This window comes from Parambassis ranga, chromosome 16, assembly GCF_900634625.1.
Source record: "Parambassis ranga chromosome 16, fParRan2.1, whole genome shotgun sequence".
NCBI lineage: Eukaryota > Metazoa > Chordata > Actinopteri > Ambassidae > Parambassis > Parambassis ranga.
In genome coordinates this window covers 21,745,717-21,768,527 of record NC_041036.1, presented here as the reverse complement: position 1 = coordinate 21,768,527, position 22,811 = coordinate 21,745,717, and the positions used below count along the sequence as shown (strand labels likewise).

The 22,811-nt window shown below is 41.0% G+C and overlaps 1 protein-coding gene and 1 long non-coding RNA gene across 2 annotated transcripts in view; both read left to right on the top strand.

Moving 5' to 3' along the window:
• The window catches only part of plcl2 (phospholipase C like 2), a 41,279-nt gene that overhangs the window by 6,637 nt on the left and 11,831 nt on the right, over nt 1-22,811 (top strand). Inside the window, exons 3-4 of the mRNA XM_028425161.1 lie at nt 14,484-16,961; nt 21,270-21,473. Of these exons, the coding sequence (XP_028280962.1) occupies nt 14,484-16,961; nt 21,270-21,473 (2,682 nt within the window). The remainder of the gene's footprint in view (nt 1-14,483; nt 16,962-21,269; nt 21,474-22,811) is intronic.
• LOC114448289 (uncharacterized) lies at nt 5,665-6,715 on the top strand. Its single transcript, XR_003671902.1, has 2 exons — nt 5,665-5,711; nt 6,628-6,715. It is a non-coding gene; the product is annotated as an uncharacterized LOC114448289 (long non-coding RNA).

Here is a 22,811-nt window from a genome sequence, read left to right as displayed (position 1 = left end):
TGTTGTTTATCATTCTGGGTTGATTTGTGTCTGAAGTATTTCATTTGCATTGATTTAGTTGCAGCATTTCTTTTGCAGCTTCAGTTGAGAACAGAAAGGGGTTGTAGTTACACTTTAACAACTTGTCCAAATGTAAAGCTAGAGCCATGTGTATCAGTACCAATTCCTATTAGTGAATAAATTATAGACTAAAACCTATTTAAACTGTGGTCTGAAGCCTCTAGCACTATCACTGGTTACCGTATTTTCCGGACTATAGGTCTATGAAGTAGTGCATAATGAAGAAGAAACATGGATAAGTCGCACTGGAGTTATTAGTCGCACTAGCAGGGCAAGGCAGACTACTGTGCGCTCATATAGCTGTGTGGAATTAGCGACATATCGGCTCAGCTGCCAGCACGCGTTCCATGAACGTGCGTGTCATGTCACCTATGCTCGCAATGCAGTGTGGACAAGCTGGAGGTGGAAGAGAACCATCAGAAGAGGGACAGAACAGCTACCAGGGCTCTAGAGTGCGACCATTTTGGGCGCACATGCGACCTAATTTCTCAAAGGTGCAACCAAAAAATATCAGAGGTCGCACCGGTACGACCAGCTGTAAGAGGGAGATACGTTCTCCGCGACTCTCAAAAGTCTCCAGCAACAGACACACATCGGGCCCATATCGTGGTCTCAACCAATCAGAGACGGTGAAGGGCGGGACCTCCGTGTGTGTGTCTTTGAAAACGTGTTTGCTGCGGTCAGCCGAGACTGAAAATTCAGAAGAAGAACGCGGACATATGCTGCGCAGAGCTGATGCTGTGTGCTAAAGCTTGTTCCATACTGCACGAGAACAGAGAGATCTGTTCATGTTACCGAGGTGACGAGAACAAAGTCCGTTTCGGCCCGGACTTTTTAAAACGTGTGTGCAGAACTCATATGGCCCTCTGACTGTAGCGTGCAGCGTGCACACAGACAGACAGGGTTTAAAGACGTTTCGCTGCAGAAACCGCAGTTTAAGTGAACATGTGCGGAGAAGGAAGAGTTGTTGCTACTATGCGGGTTTTGCTAATTTGCTGTTGACCTGAATGAGTGATGATGACGATCCGGTAATGTTCGAAGAAGGGGGGGCGTGACGTGCTCGCAGCAGTGGACAGTGTTATCTGACCTGTGTGGTTCATCCATGAAGGCTGATTCACTCTGACTGACAGCAGTCAGCTGGTTTTAAGGAGTTATAGAACATGGTTACATGATGAACGCCCATTTAAACAGTATTGTTATTATCCTGCTATAGTGGACCATTGTCTGCCAGTATGATATCTTTATACAGCAGCTAAATCTGTAACAGACAGAATGAAAGTCTGTCAGCTGGAGCTCAGCTTTAGAAAGAGAGGAGACACAGGAGAAACTGAGGAAGAGGTGAGGAAGATGAGAGAAGAGATACTGTAGCTGCAATAGAAATGTGTTGAAGAAAACAAATATATATCTCAATCACAACTATTAAATAAATAAAGGTGTATATAATTTAAATAATTTTTAATTCCCATTGGCAGATAGATAAGTGAGGAGCGACAGCCAGAAAATACAGAGAGAAAGCAAACAGGGAACTGAAGAGTGCTGTATGAACATTGAATCTTCATTATGGGTTTCTGACAGGCAGACTTGTTGGCTAGTTTGTCCATAATTTGAATGAGTACTCTCAGTACATGTATTTATTTATTTTTATTCACCTGTGTTCATTAAACAGGGTCCAAAGTCAGTTTAGGATGATATGTGATTATTAAGCCCGTTCATATTTCCTAGACATCAATTTTTGGACCTCAGTATTTCTAAAACTTTGGCTACAGCCCTGCGAGGCCCATCAAGTAAACAGTGGATGTAGCTGCAGATGATGAGAGAAGATGAAAAAAACGTCTGCATTAAGATAGGTGTCAAGTTAAGGCCTGATCCATAAAATATATGGACAGCATTTAAAAAACAAACTGCTGTGTGATGCGGTGCACCTAACTTTTGTGCCGGTGCACCCAAGAAAAAAAGGTTAGGCGCACCGGTGCAACCAGTGCAAAAAGTTAGTCTAGAGCCCTGGCTACCATTATATCTGTAATGGGACATCAGGACACAAGGCATAGATAAGTCACACCTGAGTATAAGTTGCATACCCAGCCAAAGGATGAAAAAAAGTGCGACTTATAGTCTGGAAAATACAGTAAATGTCTGTTTTATCTGTCTGTGTGATCAAACATTTTAAACACAACTCCACTAATGAAGAGTTGGAATGAAGAGAGAGATGTTTGACCTGTGTAAATCATGAAACTGCTTGATTATGCAGATCATGCACAGCTCAATAGAGGCAAAAACAAATGCAACTGTTTGATACTGTTTGTTTAGATAATGGTCAAACTTTAAAAGTGTCTTTCCTGTCATGGTATTTACCGTTTTCACACTTCTTTGAACAGCAACTCATATCATGTGATACAGAAAGGACAGCTGTGATTTCACCAGGTCTATACTCCTCTGGGACTTGAAAGCGCTGTAAAACTCCTCTGGGACTTGAAAGCGCTGTAAAATCAGAGTAGAACAAAATGTCCCCATCCAACTAATTTTAATCAAACAAAAAGCTCTATTAGGGAAGCTTGTTTATGTGTGTAGAGTATTAAATGTTACAGTGGGTTCCGTGAAATGTCATATAGTGATGTGTGGTTTGCCTGCATCGTGATTTATTTTTTGGTGTTTGTCACACTTAAATGTTTCAGATCATCAAAAATAACACAAACACAAAATGCAGTTTTTACATGAAGATGTATTATTAAGGGGAAATCTGTAAATAAAAAATGTATGGCCTTGTGTGAAAGTGATTGTCCCCCTGTTACAAGACAAATGAACTGTGGTGTACCACACACAGTAGAGAGCCAATTTCTCTAGCCACACCTGGGCCTGATACTGCCACACCTGTTTTTCAAGAAATTGCTTAAATAGGACCTGCCTGACAAAGTGGAGTAGGCCAAAAGTTCGGCCGACCAAAGTTAGACCAAGAGTGCAGCGACGACTCATCCAAGAGGTCACAGAAGACACCAGAACAACATTCAAAGTAGAGATTAACCGATATTGGTTTTTCTATAACCGACGCTGATGTTTAGAGGTCAGCATCTGGATGATTTGAAAATGTCACACTAATAATATGTGGGTGCACAACATGGTAAACTTAACACTATAATTTATTGAACTGACTTGAACCATGTTCTGAATCTTGGTTTGGTGCACTGCACAGGATTAAAATAAAAATTTGTCAAATGATTCACTAATAATTCACAAAATTACCCTAAATCATTTACTATGTCTTATTAACAGATTGCTTACAATTTACAAATGAAATGTTCATACTGTAGTAGTTACAAAAAGTGTTGTCATGTTGCACAGCTTTGTATGTAAAGACAGTGCTAAACCCTTAGACAGGTTTCATGGGGATAAGATAATAACAGTGCAACATATACATAGTCGTTATTTATTATTTTACACATCATATCCAGATCAAAACAGAAGTAGTTCAGTTCAGACTTTTTGTATAGAACAGGTCTATACCTTGTTCTATTATTAAACAAACTGAATATGTCTAACAGAATTAGTTATTTGTCTTATTTCTGTCTCTGCATGGCCACGCACAATTCACTGCTGCTGTGTGCACACAGCGGCCCAATGCGCATACACACACACTTGCATGATATAGAGCGCGTGTTGTTTTGCTCACTGTTGCTCATGACATGCTAGTTGAATAGACTGAACTCTATTGACTATGCTAAGCTAAAAAACAATAGAAATAGAATAAAAAGCTAAAAGAAAAAGCTAAAAAACAATAGAACAATAGAACAATAGAAAAAAACAATAGAATTGTCTATTGTTTTTTTCTTTCACTAAGGTGAAGCAACTCTTAATAGTTTACTACTAACATAGTAAATATATGGCCATAGGACGTCTCCCAGGACTGTTATTGAATCTTCCAAAACTTTTGGCTTGAGGTTCTTAATAGCAGCACGTTCTACCGCAATTATAACACAGGGCTGCCCGCGGATGTGCCTGACAAATAAAAATAATAATAATAATAAACAAATAAATTAAATCGGTGTGGATTTTGGCCAATGCCGATGTATTTAAAAATGGCAAATATCGGCCGGCCGATCACTCACTTGGCTCAGTTAGGGTCAGTGTTCATAAGAAAGAGACTGGGCAGAGCTCCAAGACGAAAACCACTGCTGAGCAAAAGGAACATAAAGGCTCATCTCAGTTTTGCCAGAAAACATCTCAAAGATCCCTGAGACTTTTAGGAAAATACTCTGTAGACTGACAAGACAAAAGTTGAAGTTTTTGGAAGGTGTGTCTCCCAGAGCATCATACCAACAGTAAAATGTGGTGGTTGTGTGATGGTCTGAGTCTGTTTTGCTGCCTCAGGACCTGGAAGACTTGCTGTGGTAAATGGAACCATGAATTCTGCTGTCTACATAAACCAACTGCTCGTGATCTTAAGCTGAAGTGCACTTGGCCTCTGCAGCAGCACAATGATCCAAAACACACTAGCAAGTCCACTTCTGAATGGCTTAAGAAAACAAAAAACTTTGGAGTAAGCCTGTCGCGATAAGCAATAAATCAATTAATTGCACGATAACTTTTAATGGGCTCGGTAAGTTTTTTCCGGCCGCGATAAATGACATTTGCATGCTCGTTTGTTTTCCTCTCTCTCTATCCCTCTCCCTGCCAAAGAGACTGGATGACAGCATCACTCCGGTGCATCGTAGCGTATAAAGTGTGCAAAGTCTGGCCTTCGGATTTAATATGGCCCACGGCTTCTGTCTTAAAATGTGTCAAATCAACAGGTAGTTCTTATTTTTTAACTCATTGTGTAACATTTACGTGATGTTCTGAGCAGACCACTGTCAGCTCGCTGTCTGTGTCGCCACGGTGTGTCACAGTGCTGCAGGGCTTGGACGCTGGTTACAGCAACGCAGAGAGCTCTGAAGCTCTGACACAATTGACCACGAGACTACACATGCTTACATACAACCTGCTATCAGAGACAGTCTGTGTTGTATGAGTGAAGTTCTCTGCTTTTCTACCAGCGACACTCGTGGCAGCGCCACACATTCTAGTTCTCTTGGCCAGTCCTCTTGTGCCATCTCTGCAATCAGTTTCTTTTATGTGTTTCTGTCTACATGGTGGCGTTTTTAAAATTCACTGCAGCTGTCTCCGCACAGCAGCCCGATGCGCATACACACAGGCAAACGTGTGTGCACACAAACACACATGCAGACACACGTGCACACATACATGTGAGCCCACTCCCACCAGCAGGTAGAGAGTGCGTGTTGTTTGGCTCTCTGTTGCTCATGACCTGCTAGTTGGTTTGACTTAACTCCATTGACTATGCTCAGATAAGCTGGATGGTAATAGGCCTACCACTGCTCATAATAATATTAATATCATAATTAATATTAATAATAATAATAATGTTGATGACTGGGGGCCTTTCCAGTGTTAAATGTTCTTTTTTTATTAATCTTTGAAAGGGTGTACTTGCATTATATGTCGTTATCATTATATTAATTAAACATGGTGTGGGATTTGACGATAAATGATCGTGAAGGATTTGAACGTGTTGGCGATCTGCCAGAACGGACAGATCGTTTTATCGTCCATAGAGCACGTTCTATTAATTGCAGTTCTATGTTAGCGCAGCCGCATGAGTTTTTTTCACTCGTCCAACTCTCAGTGTGCTTAATGTGAACCTGACTACCAATGTCAGCTTCCATGTTCGGAAGCTACGGCTGAAAACGAAACATGTATGTGTATGTGCGCGCAGTGGGAGAGCCACATGTGTACATCAGATGCAGACAGAGGCAACAGCTAATGATGTTGATAATGCAGGAATTTGATGAAGAGGCTCCATATGAGGACTCTAGTAAACGGTGGACAGAGGTGACAGCAGCAGCTCCGTTTTTCCTTAGATATGATTCCCATTAAAGTTTGATCATTTGTTCTAAATCACATTGAACTTTAAGAGTTACTTAAGTCTTAATACTGTATTTATTGTTCAACCTTAGGAGGCACACTTCAGTCTGTTTAAATGACTGTTGAATAATACTTTACAGAACTACATTAGTCTTCTTCTAACCAGACACTTCCTCCAGCTTTTCTGGGGCAATCCCAAGGCATTCCCAGGCCAGCCGAGAGACATAGTCTCTCCACCGCATCCTGGGTCTTCCCCGGGGTCTCCTCCCAGACCCCGGGCCAAACTAGTTATTAGGTTTAGATGGCAATCACGTTTTCACACAGGGCCATGTCTTGGATCATCTTGGTTTTTTCTTTTAATAATAAATACCTTCATTTAGAAAAAAAAAAATATTTAAATTAGTCTGTCAAACATACAAGAAATCACGAAGGAGGAAACCACTTTTGCAAAACTGTTAAATTTGTAAAGAGACCTTGTTTATGGTTCATGATTATGTATGATTTTACCCTTTGCAATTGGAGGAATTAACAGCATGATGTGTGCAATATGACGATAAATGATCGTGAAGGATTTGAATGTGTGGCGATCTGCCATTGTCTTATCGTCCATAGGGCACCTTCTATTAATTACAGTGGTCGTGCACACATGAGCTTTTTTCCTCAGCCAACTCTCAGTACGCTTAATGTGAACCTGACCAAGCAATGACAGCCTTCCTGTTAGGAAGCCATGGCTGAAAACGAAAAGAAAATGGAGGTCCCTAAAACAAACTCCAGGTTTATGTTCGCTGCTGTTCTTTGCCATGGCAAAGTGTCTTTAAAATCTGTGTGTGTGTGCGACGTGTGCTGCAGTGGAAGCAGAAGAAGGAGGTATATTCAGATGGAGAGGATGTAAATTGCTAACACTGTACTTTAAAAAAGAAAAATAGAACTGATCTAATCTCCACTCTCCGATGTCCAACTGGGGGCAATGAAGGCTAGAAGACTGGCAGCTGTGTCTAATCAGCTGGACCGGGATCTGGCGAAGTGCATGTGGTTTAGGTGCGACACATCTCCAAAATAGAACTGCTGCATATCACTTGCATAGCAGCGAGTAGCTATGATTCTGGGATGCTTCTGAAACGCACTGCTACGTGGCTAGTGTAAATAATCTCATTGACTATAATAGAAGTGTTTCACAGCTAGGCCTGTCACAATAACAAATTTTGCTGGTCGATTAATTGCCAAGAGAAATTATTGATAAGCGATAATGTTGTCGTTTTGATTCAATGTTCAACTATAATGATAACGACATATAATGCAAGCACACCCTTTCAAAGATCAATAAACATTAATTTCTGAAGAACATTTAACACACGAAAGGCCCCCAATCATCAACATTATTATATCTGAGCATAGTCAATGGAGTTAAGTCAAACCAACTAGCAGGTCATGAGCAACAGAGAGCAAAACAACACGCACTCTCTACCTGCTGGTGGGAGTGGGCTCATCTGTATGTGCGCACATGTGTCTGCATGTGTGTTTGTGTGCACAGGCGTTTGCGTGTGTATGCGCATCGGGCCACAGTGCGCAGACAGTTGCAGTGAATTTTAAAAACGCCACCACGTAGACAGAAACCACATAAAAGAAATTGATAACAGAGATAGGGGTGGGCAAATCGATCTAAATATCGATAGTATCGATACCAAAGTTAGGATCAGTATTTACTCGATACTAGCGTGATGAGATTAATATTTCTGTGGAAGTTTCTCTTAATACCATCAGCAACAGTACTCGTATTTACTCGCGGTGCAAACAGCGCTACTCTCTCACTCTGCTCAGTGCGCAGGCACACTCCGCCCCTCCCCCTCCTTCTCCGCTCTGCTGGAGCAGACGGAGCTCCTGATTGGCTGTAAAGTGCAGCTAGCGTGCTGGAGATGGCAGAGAGGAAGAGGAGCGCTGTTTGGAGTTATTTCACAGCAACAGACGAGAAGAAGAAACTGCTACTTGTGAGGTGCAGGAAAGCGACCTGCCGCTGTGGAAACACAACTCATTTACACAAACATAAAGCAGCAGAGCACAAAGACCTCGAGCTGCAGAGTAAACGGAGGGAGGAGGAAGAGGCAGATCCCCGAACACGAACCAGAGACAGTGGTCACTGACAAAGGCTTTACTGCAAAACACTCATAAATATCCAGGTAGATGATTTAAAAAAGTGAAGGTTTAGATTGAGTAATCTGCAGCATGAATTAATATTGTCTTTCTGAGTGCAGTAATATGTAATTTTAGCAGAATGACTGAACAGTCATCATATCACCAGCTGAAATAAATCTAGTTTTTCTCAAATTCCAAAATATATCTAATAATATAATTGTATAAGTTTATATAATGATATGTATTTCAGTATGATTAATATAATTATGCTTTTGTGATAACTGTTGAAGGATCTTTATTCTTCATATTTAGGCTACATGCAGATAGGTGTTAGACTTATGTAAAATTATCTTAGTCATGCTGTTTCACCTACATGATTCACAAAGAGCCATGGCTGTCACAAGGGGCATTGCTGACATGATTGTGAAGTTATAATTTCAAACATATACAGTTCTGCACTTTTGTTTGCAGCTTGATTTACTTAACAAATGTTTCTTGTGTATTATTATTCTGCTAATCACGATCATCTAATTAAAGGCAAAAAAAGAAGGCAAAAAAAAGAATTATTCTATGATCATGAAATTTCAAATCATCGGTATCTGTATTGGTATCGGCGATACTGGCCCTGTATTTCAGTATCGCCCAACCCTAAGCAGAGATGGCACAAGAGGACTGAGCAAAAGAACTAGGATGGGTGGCGCTGCCGCGAGTGTCGCCAGTAAGAAGGCAGAGAACTTCACTCGTACAATGCGGACTCTCTCTGATAGCAGGTTGTTAACCTAAGCATGTTTAGTCTTGTGGTTTGTTGTGTCGAAGTGTTGAACCGGTTATGTGCACCTTCAGAGCCTACAAGTGTAACCAACGTCCAAGCTCTGCAGCACCGTGGCGATGCAGACAGTGAGCTGACAGTGGTCTGCTACGGTGCATACGCTGCAGCTTTGTGTACGGTGTAAATCTGGGTGAAGCAACAGCTGCTAAATAGGGCTGTTACTAATTACACTCAACAAAAATATAAACGCAACACTTTTGTTTTTGCTCCCATGTTTCATGAGATGGACTTGAAGATCTAAACTTCATTCCAGATACACAATATTACCATTCCTCTCAAACATTGTTCACAAATCTGTCTAAATGTGTGATAGTGAGCACTTCTGCTTTGCTGAGATAATCCATCCCACCTCACAGGTGTGCCACATCAAGATGCTGATCTGACATCATGATTAGTGCACAGGTGTACCTTAAACTGCCCACAATAAAAGGCCACCCTGAAATGTGCAGTTTTGTCTCACAGCAAAATGCCACAGATGCCACAAGCATTGAGGGAGCACAAGCATGCAATTGGCATGCTGACAGCAGGAATGTCAACCAGATCTGTTGCTCGTGCATTGAATGTTCATTTCTCCACCATAAGCCGTCTCCAAAGGCGTTTCAGAGAATATGGCAGTACTTCCAACCGGCCTCACAACCGCAGACCACGAGTAACCACACCAGCCCAGGACCTCCACATCCAGCAGGTTCACCTCCGAGATCGTCTGAGACCAGCCACTCAGACAGCTGCTGAAACAATTGGTTTGCATAACCAAACAATTTCTGCACAAACTGTCAGAAACCGTCTCAGGGAAGCTCAACTGCATGCTCGTCGTCCTCATCGGGGTCTTAACCTGACTCCAGATCGTCGCCGTAACAGACTTGAGTGGGCAAATGCTCACATTCGATGGCGTCTAGCACGTTGGAGAGGTGTTCTCTTCACGGATGAATCTCGGTTTACATTGTTCAGGGCAGATGGCAGACAGCGTGTGTGGCGTCGGGTGGGTGAGCGCTTTGCTGATGTCAATGTTGTGGATCGAGTGGCCCATGGTGGTGGTGGGGTCATGGTATGGGCAGGCATCTGTTATGGACGAAGAACACAGGTGCATTTTATTGATGGCATTTTGAATGCACAGAGATACCGTGATGAGATCCTGAGGCCCATTGTTGTGCCATACATCCATGAACATCACCTCATGTTTCAGCAAGATAATGCACGGCCCCATGTTGCAAGGATCTGTACACAATTCTTGGAAGCTGAAAATGTCCCAGTTCTTGCATGGCCAGCATACTCACCGGACATGTCACCCATTGAACATGTTTGGGATGTGCTTGACCGGCGTATACGACAGCGTGCACCAGTTCCCACTAATATCCAGCAACTTCGCACAGCCATTGAAGAGGAGTGGACCAACATTCCACAGGCCACAATAGACAATCTGATAAACTCTATGCGAAGAAGATGTGTTGCACTGCATGAGGCAAATGGTGGTCACACCAGATACTGACTGGTTCTGAGTCCCCAGACCGCCAATAAAGCAGAAACAAAATGCACATTTCAGGGTGGCCTTTTATTGTGGGCAGTTTAAGGTACACCTGTGCACTAATCATGATGTCAGATCAGCATCTTGATGTGGCACACCTGTGAGGTGGGATGGATTATCTCAGCAAAGCAGAAGTGCTCACTATCACACATTTAGACAGATTCGTGAACAATGTTTGAGAGGAATGGTAATATTGTGTATCTGGAATGAAGTTTAGATCTTCAAGTCCATCTCATGAAACATGGGAGCAAAAACAAAAGTGTTGCGTTTATATTTTTGTTGAGTGTATTTTGGTAGCCGACTAGTCATTTTGTATGATTAGTTGACTAGTCAAACTATTATTTTTATTGTGTCTTATTGCTTACATGACCTTGAGTAGCTGTGCCTATTATCTCCACAAGCTCACCACTGGAATTCACCATACTGTCAGAACATCACAGTCCACTACTACAGTCTGCCACTGTCTTCCTTTGTTTATTCTGAAGGAAACAATACCATACTGTTTGAATGTTTTTGTCTCATCTTCGCCTCCATCTGTTGCGCTATTGCTCATCCATGCTCTATGCGCCTTCTCTTTTGCTACTTCTGAATGCAGTCCAGACAGATCAGGCAGTAAAATACTTCCTACACTTCCTGCGGCGCTTTGTGGTGTAACGATATTTAACTTTATATTGTTTGTCTATGACAATAAACATCTCTGTCAATGACTTTTATTTATCTTTTTTTATAGTTGACATTGTTATGTCGACTAATCGTTGCAGCCCTAGTTGCAAACATGGCACAGCCAGTCTTTATGTACCTCTGTCTTCAGGTCCAACAAGAAGCATTTCATAAGCAAACCACTTCTGAGAGACTGAAATTCCAGACTAGTCCAGACTATATATTCCTGTAAAAATGATCTATGCAGTGTATGAGCTGGGTTTCAGCCACCATACATTTGACATAGGTTATCAAGAATCCTACGGGAAGTGAAAGAGAAAGTAGGCCCTTTACATTGGTTTGCTTTTCTCCCATTCGCTGTGCACACACCTCAATAAAGTTTTTCTTATTTATATATCTTTCTCCTGTTAAACAAAGAGCTAGTCACTGTTAGAAAGGTGAATGATAATGTGGATGGACCGTATGATGACACCAGCATTTCCTTGGCGTTTTTAAGTTGCATGATTAAACAGAATTTTTTGTAACCAGGACCTTATTTGACCAACCTAATACACACAAGGTAATGGCAGAAACTGTACAGTGAATTTCACTTTCAGGTATTTCCTCTGCCATTCTTGTCTCTGACTTCCTGCCCGCTCAATCTGGTTGGTCACCAGATGGCCAGCAAATGGTCACTTTTGAGATCCTTCTAAACTGTACCAGGGTGGTAGCGATCCACTGCAGCTGCCACAGCACCTGTAGCTCAAACATGCTCGGTGGGACCCAAGGGTCAAAGTAAATATCTCATTTTGTGACCTTCCTTCACCTTAAAGGTAGGGTAGGAGATTTTGAAAACTCAGTGAGAGTCAGCCAGATTTCGAAAGTAAACCCCCCCCTTTCTCTCAGAGCTCACCCCAAAGCCACGCCTCCCAATCACATGGACGTGCATTACCTGAAGACGAGCTGCGGTCTGTGACTTCGGCCATCATGCATGTACCTTTCTGGTGCGTGCAGAGCAGAAAGAGAGTGACAACCAGCCATTACTCTGCGCAGGGTCGTCCCGGAGGATTGGCTGATGTTTTTAGCGTTTTATAGCTTCTACAGATGATTAATATTCTTTGTTTTAATGCGAAACTGCCTAAGTAATTGGTTGCTATCTGATTGTAAAGAAAAGTTACACTAATTTAACAAAAAGTGCATCAGAATGAAATCTCCTACCCTACCTTTAATACTTGATGAGTAATTCTTTGATATATAAGGAGTTATGTAACCCAGGTTATCAGGTCCTTATTTAGTAGTCCAGTTTACATGCTAGAGAGCCAGATATCATTATGCATTGCTAAACTCCCATGTCCCTGTTTCTTTAAAAACTGAACCTGGATTGATGAGAGCCGTGTGATCTGCTTTTATGCCGGAGTTTGAGTGTATGATGTTTGAGCCTCTGGTGAGTGAACTACTGATTAAAAACATGCATACTAAGATAATTTGGAGTAAAGAGGAGTTCAATTCATGTGTTGTGCTTTAAAAGATTGTTTGTTTTAAGGTTTCCCTCTGTTTTTTATTTGAGAGTGAGAGGTGGCAAAAAGAAAAATGGGAGATGAGTAGTTATAGTATAGACATGTAATGTTCCAGGTAATTCTCATGTCTCATGTTATATTATAATATTGAGAAATATGTTCAGTTCCTACTCCGTGGTTGTGGTGAGCCATCCAAAACCAAAATTGTGATCCTGTATATAATTTGGAAATTTTGACATTTTTGACAACTGTTGATTAATATATTAATATATAATATTAATATTTCATGTGTTCATAGATGCTCTGTTTTCTTACAATATAATACCCATAAGCATCTACCCATTGGTTCTGTGAGTTTTACTCTTCCACTCAATGCAAATTGCTAATACACCTTTCCCCTATGGCGGCCTTAGACTTCTGGTTTACTGGTCCAAAGATAATTCATACACTGAATATATCTATCATTCAGTCTTTACCATCGAGAGTTGAGGTGGGTTACAGTCCAAACTGGAGTTGGGGGAGAAATTGACAGACTTTACACTGGACCTTGAATTTATCAACTATGATATTGTGTTCCATCAGGAAAGCGCAAACTGTGAAATTTCAATGGAAATTTATTTTAATTTACAAACTTGGTAAAAATAAAGTGTTTGCAGTGACAAGGTTCTGTGAATACAGCAAAATTCTGCATCTTAGCCATGTTTGTCTAAAATATTAAATGGTGTCCTTGTGCTTTGGAACCCAGCTGCTGTGGAAAGAGCAGGGTTCATTGAAAATGTCAGAACTGTAGTTGCTCTAGATAAATTTGTGTAGGCAATGCTCTTCCTGTTGTGTCCCAATAATACAAAATGACAGGTACCTGAATTCACTTAAGAGCTGGTGTTGTGACAATAGGAACAAAGACAGAACATGCAAACAATATACAGGCAGAATTCTGAGTTGGACCTGCATGATTTTCTGAAAACAGTATTTAGTTATCTGCCCTACAATGAAACACAAATAGAACCCCTATTCCTAAATCCCAAATTTAGATTTCACTGCTTACATTAATAGAGGATACACAGTGCACATAAACATAACTAAGGCTACGTTCAGACTGCAGGCTAAAGTGAATGTGACCTGTATCTGATATTGTCATGACAGTCTGAACAGCTCAATTCCGATTTTTTTATACCCGACCCAGGTCACTTTCATATGTGGTCCTAAATCAGATACGTATCCAATTTTTTGCAATGCAACCTCAGTCTGAACGGCTATTCGGCATATATCCGACTTTTGCGTGAAAGGCAACAGATGTCACAATTCTGCGACACAGGAGCGGGTGTTGGAGCCCAACTCCAATGTGCTTGCTTACAGATGAGGGAGATGTTGACTGTCTTGCCATGACGCAGTGACAGGAGAAAGGTAGACTAGACGTGACCTCTGCGTGCACTTGGCTCACTTATTATGGATAGATATGTTGTCAAATACAGATAGCACCTAGATGCTAAAGTAGCTGGGGAAAATATCAATAGTGTGTAAGTTAATAAAATAAATAAAAAGCTAAAAATTAATGAAATTTGCTGGAAAATAACCTGCCTGTACATCATGAAACTTTTCCAGACAAAAGACAGGAACAACAAACATTGATGAATCCAAAGTCAGTTGGTACAAACACAATTTTAAAAATTCATAATTATATGGTTTCTTGCATGCGGCCCAATAACTTTTTTTAGACTGATATCTTAAGCTAATAATGAGACACTACTCGCTCTTTAACCATCAACATTACCAGGAGCAGGAAAAATTGGAAAAGTAATAGTTTTATATAAAATTATATTATTGCATGGAAGGTCTTTCTTTATGCAAAATGTTTTCTCTGTCTCTGCAGGATGGAAAACAGCGTAAAGAAAGAAAGAAGACTGTATCATTCAGCAGCATGCCCACTGAGAAGAAGATTAGCAGTGCAAGCGATTGCATCAGTGCAATGGTGGATGGTTCTGAACTAAAGAAAGTGCGATCCAACTCACGCATCTACCACCGCTACTTTCTTCTTGATGCTGACATGCAGTCAATGAGATGGGAACCTTCAAAGAAGGAATCAGAAAAAGCAAAAATTGATGTGAAATCTATCAAAGAGGTTCGGACAGGAAAAAATACTGATACTTTCAGAACAAATGGAACTTATGATCAGATTTCAGAGGACTGTGCTTTCTCAGTCATCTTTGGGGAGAACTATGAATCCCTGGACTTGGTGGCAAACACTGCAGATGTAGCCAACATATGGGTTACAGGGCTCAGGTATCTAATATCCTATGGCAAACACACCTTAAACATGATAGAGAGCAGTCAGAACAACATGCGCTCATCTTGGCTAGGTGAACTCTTCGATGAGAATGACCATAACAGCAAAGAGATAACAATATGTGCTGCTGTGCAGCTTATTAAAAAACTTAACCCAGGACTTAAAAATGTGAAAATAGAACTGAAGTTCAAGGAGCTTCACAAAGCTAAGGACAAATCAGGTTCTGATGTGACAAAAGAGGAGTTTATTGAAGTCTTTCATGACCTTTGCACCAGACCAGAAATTTATTTCCTTTTTGTACAGTTCTCCAGCAACAAAGAGTTTCTTGATACAAAGGACTTGATGATATTTCTGGAGGCAGAGCAGGGAATGGCACAAGTAAGTGAAAACACTAGTTTAGAGGTCATTCAGAAGTATGAACCTTCTAAAGTGGGCCAGCTTAAGGGTTGGCTTTCTCTTGATGGGTTCTCCAACTATCTTATGTCTCCAGAGTGCCATATATTTGACCCTGAACAAAAAATTGTATGCCAAGACATGAACCAACCATTATCCCACTACTACATCAATGCATCTCACAACACATATCTGATAGAGGACCAGTTCAGAGGTCCTTCTGATGTGACAGGGTATATTCGTGCTCTTAAGATGGGGTGCCGGAGTGTAGAGCTGGACGTGTGGGATGGGCCTGATAATGAACCCGTCATTTACACTGGTCACACAATGACATCACAGATCGTTTTCCGTAGCGTCATAGACGTCATCAACAAGTATGCCTTTGTTGCCTCTGAATTTCCCCTGATACTATGTTTAGAAAACCATTGCTCATTAAAGCAGCAAAGAGTCATGTTTCAGCACCTTAAGAAGATCCTTGGTGACAAGATCCACATGGATCCTCCAAAACCTGAGGACTGTTACCTCCCTTCTCCATCTGAACTGATGGGGAAGATCCTGCTGAAGGGTAAGAAACTCAGCACAAACTGCACTGCTTCAGAGGGTGAGGTGACCGATGAGGACGAGGGGGCAGAGATGTCTCAAAGGATGAGCATTGAGTCTGCAGAACAACAGACTTTTGCGCTCAAGAAATTCCAGCTGTCAAAAGACCTCTCTGATCTAGTAACACTCTGTAAGTCTGTGGAGTTCAAAGACTTCCCAACATCTTTCCAGAACCAGAAGCACTGGGAGCTCTGCTCTTTCAATGAGGTCTTTGCTAGTCGCTGTGCCACTGACTTCCCCGGTGACTTTGTTAACTATAACAAGAAGTTCCTTGCACGGGTTTACCCTAGCCCCATGCGGATTGACTCTAGCAACATGAATCCACAAGATTTCTGGAAGTGCGGCTGCCAGATTGTAGCAATGAACTATCAAACTCCTGGCTTGATGATGGATTTAAACATTGGCTGGTTCCGTCAGAATGGAAGCTGCGGTTATGTGCTGCGTCCAGCGATCATGAGGGAGCAGGTTTCCTATTTTAGTGCCAACACAAAAGATTCAGTGCCTGGTGTTTCTCCACAACTCTTACACATCAAGATCATTAGTGGACAAAACTTCCCTAAACCCAAAGGCTCAGGTGCCAAAGGAGATGTAGTGGATCCCTATGTGTATGTGGAAATACATGGCATCCCTGCTGATTGTGCTGAACAAAGGACTAAAACTGTCCACCAGAATGGCGACAACCCTCTGTTTGATGAAAGCTTTGAGTTTCAGATAAACCTTCCCGAGCTTGCAATGGTGCGCTTTGTGGTGCTGGATGATGACTATATTGGTGATGAATTCATCGGCCAATATACAATACCATTTGAGTGTCTCCAGCCAGGTTTCCGCCATATACCACTGCAGTCTCTGACAGGGGAAGTTCTGCCACACACCCTATTGTTTGTTCATGTGGCCATAACCAATCGCAGAGGAGGTGGCAAACCACACAAAAGGGGACTGTCTGTACGAAAAGGCAAGAGGAGCAGAGAGTATGCTAGCATGAGAGTGCTGTTGATCAAGACTCTGGACGATGTCTTCAAAATGGCACTGCTGCCACTAAGGGAGGCAACAGACCTTAGAGAAAACATGCAGGTAAGACATGTATCTAATGTATGATTGACACAGTCAGATTTGTGTGTGTATGTGTGTTTGCACGTGTACAGCTTTTTTGTGAGAATTTGAGTTTTAGACCATTCAAGATTCAAGATTCAAGAAATTTATTGTCAAATGCACAGCACTTTACAGTTACACTGAGCAATGAAATTCTTACTTTGCGAGTTCCCTTCATATGACTTTATACACAACTAAATTAAGATAAAAAAAATAAACAGTAGACTTAGGCATAAGAATAAATAAAAATACGAATAAACAATAGGAAAAATAAAATAAAATAAGCAAATTGTGCAGTTCTATGTACAGAATGTGCAGTTCTATGTACAGAGGTAGGATGTTTAGAATGTGCAAATATTTTAAGAGATTGAAATTATTTATTATTAAATAAATAATAATAATTATTATTATTTATTTATTATTTATTATGCTTTAGGTTAGATTTAGAGTAAGTGTGAGGGGATTAGTTGCAATTGTTAGTGGTAGGGGAGACTTGGGCAAAGTAGGCCCAAGGGTCCAGACCGGCCCACAATGCGGCCCAAACTGATTCTGTGTTAAATCACATATTCCCCAATGTGATTTTAAAATATAATTATTGTTCTGTTTATTTAACTCGGCTAAACTCTATCTCTCTTCCACTCACAGACGCATACATGCATGCACACATACTGACAGCTCCTCCTCTCCATGTGCAATGCCTGACAGGTATAGACTATTGAAGGAAAACCCAAAACAGCGGATATTTGCACAAAGAAAGTTCACTCAGTTTTTTCAATAATGGAACATTTCGCACCCTAATTATGCATAGACAGAGTTGGTAACACAGCAAACAATTAGGCGATTTAAGGTGAAATGCGGATACTGTTGAAATAAACTACGCCCATAGTCAAATAAAAAATAATACATACATTCAACTTTTTTAGAATATATACACTACCGTTCAAAAGTTTGGGGTCATATGGGAATGTCTTTTTTTTTTCCTCAATGAAGATAAAATTAAAGCGATCAGACATTCAGTCTAGACATTGTTAATCAAACATTAAAATTTCTCACCTTTGGGCGAAATTCGCCATTTCGAATCGTGTAGATCCGATGAGAAAACAAAAAGGGGGGGGGGGTGTTGAAGCGAAGGCAAGGCCATAGTGTCCGGAACTCGGTATGTTTTTAAGCAGAGGTGCTTAAAAGTCACGTTTGGTAATTACTCTGCTTGACTGCGCTGGAGCTGCAAAGATCTTCTATAATGCCGACGTCCCACTCATCGTGAGTTTGTTTGTTGGAACGTGCATGATTGCAGGAGTGAGACCTTTTACTGTTAAAGATCTTTGTTCAATACGGACGTGAACCGCCAGACCTCTGTCTCTCCTTTAGCTGACAATAGATAGATGATTAGTACAGCTGACTGTAGAGCAGACCTCTGGTATCTGTGGATGACTGTGGATGACTGGAATAATACATCCCGTCTCCCGGTGTTTAATGTGCGCGTCGAGCCACTGTAACGTCGCGATCAATACTGGGGTTAATTTCTTAATACGCAGCATCGCCACCTTTTAGACAGACACTCTCCTCTGTGCGCTGTGTTTTGTTTGCCAGCTACTCATCTAAAGTGTCCAGCGTCGTTGTACTTCCTCCATCCAAGTCTGTGTGTTCTGAGCACCTGAAGAAGCTCGTGCGCTTCACCACATTCATCACGCCCACTAAATTCCGACCAATCACACAATTGTTCTCGCACACCACTGAGAAAAAAGTTCTGCCCGGGCCATGTGCCAAGAACAGGCTGCGAGAGCTGCCGAACAGGCGCTCTGAGAGCGAGAAGAAAGTTCTTTGTTCATGTTTGTGTGTGCTCAGCTTAAAACACAACTAAGGAGATTTCTCACAAAGACGCATAAACTAAGGGTTTACTACTGTAGGTAAAATAGGTGTTTAACGACCTGTTAAAATCCACCAGAATGCAGGAAATGGTATCTAGGAAAAAAAACTCCCCCCAGAGTATTCCTTATAGTATAGTATACTCTTATAGTTAAAAAGGTGAAGACCAAATGAATCTTGTCGAGGACAAATAACTGGTTTAGATATTCAGTATGTTCAGATTTGACTAGTTTGCCCATAATTTAGTACATTTGATAAATGTTTTAATTTAATTGTGTTCATCAAACACGATCAAAATTAATTTTAATATGATATGTGATCATTTTAGCCCGCTCATATATTTCATGCACCCTTCTCACCTTTTTCACCCCTGACCCGTTTTCATGTCTGGTTAATGGGGTAAATGACTATTCTAGCTGGAAAAGGCTCATTTTTAATTTAATTGAATATATACACTGTTAAAGAAAATAAAGGGAACACTAAAATAACACATCCTAGATCTCAATTAATGAAATATTCCATTTTAAATCTTCATTAATTATGTGGAATTATTGTGGAATATCCATATTCCAATATCCATATTAATGGAATATCCATTATTTGTGGAATACATTGAGAACAAAATAATAACGTCTCCAGACTCTGTCATGTCTGTCACATGTGCTCAGTGTGAACCTGCTCTCATCCGTGAAGAGCACAAGGCGCCAGTGGCGAATCTGCCAATCTTGGTGTTCTCTGGCAAATGCCAATCACCCTGCACGGTGTTGGGCTGTAAGCACAAGCCCCACTTGTGGACTTCGGGCCCTCATTCCACCCTCATGGAGTCTGGTTCTGATGGTCTGAGCAGAAACATGCATATTAATGGCTGCTGGAGGTCATGTTGCAGGGCTCTGGCAGTGCTCTTCTTGTTCCTCCTTGCACAAAGGAGGAGGTAGTGGTCCTGCTGCTTGGTTGTTGCCCTCCTATGGCCCCCTCCACTTCTCCTGGTGTACTGGCCTGTCTCCTGGTATCTCCTCCATGCTCTGGACACTGTGCTGACAGACACAGCAAACCTTGCCACAGCTCGCATCGATGAGCCATCCTGGATGAGCTGCACTACCTGAGCAACCTGTGTGGGTTGTAGACACCGCCTCATGCTACCTCTAGGGGTGAGAGCACTGACAAAATGCAAAAGTGAGAAAAACATCAGGCAGAAAGGATGAGAGCAGAGAAATGGTCTGTGGTCAGCACCTGCAGAACCTCTCCTTTATAGGGGTTGACTTGGAGTTACATTGTGTTGTTTAAGTGTTCATTTCATGTTTCTAATGGTACATTGTGTTAGCTTATCGTGTTAAAAAGGCTAAGTGATGATTAGAAAACTCCTGTGCAATTATGTTAGCGCAGCAGAACAGAAAGAATATATATATATATAGTGGTATCGGTACTCGGTCTGAAAAAAAATAGTATCGAACATCCCTACTTTTAAAATGAGTTTATACTCTAATGGTTTTCCTCACATCATCTGTGCGGCTCTGCACTGTGTGCTGGAATATATTTCAACATAAAACTAGAACACACTCAATGACATGGACACACACAGGGTAGAGAGAGAAAAGGGCAGAGGAGTAACCAGTAAATGACAGCAAATGAGTCTTACGATGATAAAAATGTAACAAGTAGATAAAGGTAGATACTGTGCCAGTGGGGTCCAATTTATATTATTATTTATGAAAAACAATGTGGCCCTTTGCTTTTCCTATGGAAGTCTATGTGACCATCTCAAAAAATTTCTGCCCACCCCTGGGTTTGGGTAAAGTGCTAGGGAATGCATAATGTCAATGAATGTGTTCATAAAGATATACGATGTAAGATGTTTGTGTGCTTGTATGCACTTTCCATTTCTATATGATATTAGTGTGTGAACAACTGCCAAGATGACAGTTTTCACAGGTTGTGAGTGAGCTTTCAGCCAATTCCTGCTGTGTTGTGCTCTGTAGGTTCGCCAGATTTTAGCTAGCTGGAATAGTAATGTGCATGACTAGCTATATATGGTAAAAAAGATAAAAATGTGGCTAATGATAGGGCGATAGAATTACCATTACAATTACTGTTGTGATAATGTTATATTTTTGCACAATAAATGTCCTCGAAACTACATATTATTAGTTTAGCTTTCTTCAGGGTCTATGTAACATTTTCTGAGATGGTTTTATTATAATTTTTATGCCAAAGAATATATTGTGTAATATCGTTATTGCTGGAGGCGAGGTGTATGTCGGGCTATCAATTTTAGGCCATATTACCCATTCCTAAGCTGGAATATAAAGTTTTTCTGCTTTCAGACTTTAATAACGTTTATAGCATTTAATAAACATTCTGCTTGCCATGTATAAACCAGCATAACTGCATGCTAGCAAAGATGTAATTTCTCTTTTTTCTTTGCAGAATGCCATAGTGTCCTTTAAAGAGCTGTGTGGCCTTTCAGCGGTAGCTAACCTGAAACAGTGCATCTTGGCCCTTTCCCCTCGTCTGACAGGACCTGAGAATAGCCTCCTTCTGGTGTTCAACCTCAATGACCAGTACCCTACCTTGGAGCCACAAGGTCTGCTACCAGAGGTCCTCAAAAAAGTTGTTACAACGTATGAGATGGTGAGTAGTTATTGATATATTTGATTGAGGTTGATGTGAATTTGTTTTTGTAGGCTACTGAATTAAATTTACGGTAAAAAAGCAGAGCAATGAGCAATTCTTGTGTAATGATAATAAAGGTATTCATTCATATACCACCAGGGATGAGAGACATTAGTTGATGCAAACACGCCAGCCCCTACCATAAGCTTTAACGCGTTTGTCAGCACTCCTGCAGTGTATTCTACTATAGACAGATGTAAGTTCCAATTTATTGTCCAGGGAGCAGACATTGTTGGCAGTCCCAGACACCCTTGCTGCGTCCCTAAACTTCCCTAAACTTCCTCTATTTACAACCAATGTTTCCCATAATTTATGTAGATGGGGGTGCCCAAATATGTTGATCATGTGCCTTTCAGAAAATGTTCGTCTATCATCTATCCTCACAGTGCTTCAAAGAACACAGATGTCCCACTCTCCCCTGATTGCTTGCGTCATTGCATGTTTGTGTGTATGTAGTAGCGTGAGTGATCGAAGGAGTGAGAGCTCTTACCATTAATACAAGATCTTTAAACAACACATATGACCATGACATGACAACAAACCGGACAGATAGCTAAATGCTGTGGGCCAAGATAACCAGGACTGTACTGTTGGAATATTGGGAGTTCAGTCTCTGCATGTGAATGAAGTTTAGCAGCCTCTTTCATCACTGAATACCCACAGCTTGTCCCATGACACACAGACTTGGCTAGTTGCCCATACCTGTTTATGGGTAAGCTACATTTCAGAAAAATGTAATTTAACTACACATTGTCAATTTTAATTTTAAGATTTAATTTTAAGTTTTCTTGGATTATTTTAACCTGTACATGTATCCTATAATAAAAATCAGTTAATTTTGATTAGTGTAGGTAGACCAGTTTGACTTGGTCATTGTAAAATGTAGCTTGCAAGCCAAAAAAAGTGTGGGCACCTCTAATGTGGACTGTGGCTGCCTACTATAGTCTAACATAAGGGAAGATTTCTATCCACTCAGATCCTTCTGTCTGATCCACTCAGATCTCATCTGTCTGTTACAGTCTGTATATTTCTGTCACTGCACTTGTGGCATTTCACTGATGCAGCGCCGATGTAGTAGAAGAGATGCTGCCGTAACTACAAAAGAAGAAAAGAGCAGCTTAGGGCTGCAGTTGTAGACTGTTGAGTTTTAACTGGGGTACCAGTACACACTAATACACATCACATGCACAGTTCTCCTCACCAGATCACGAGTGATTCTGATCCTTCTCTGGAGCGCTTATTGTTTGTGTTTTAATAGGTTAATCAACAGATCATCTCATCTATTTATATTCAAAT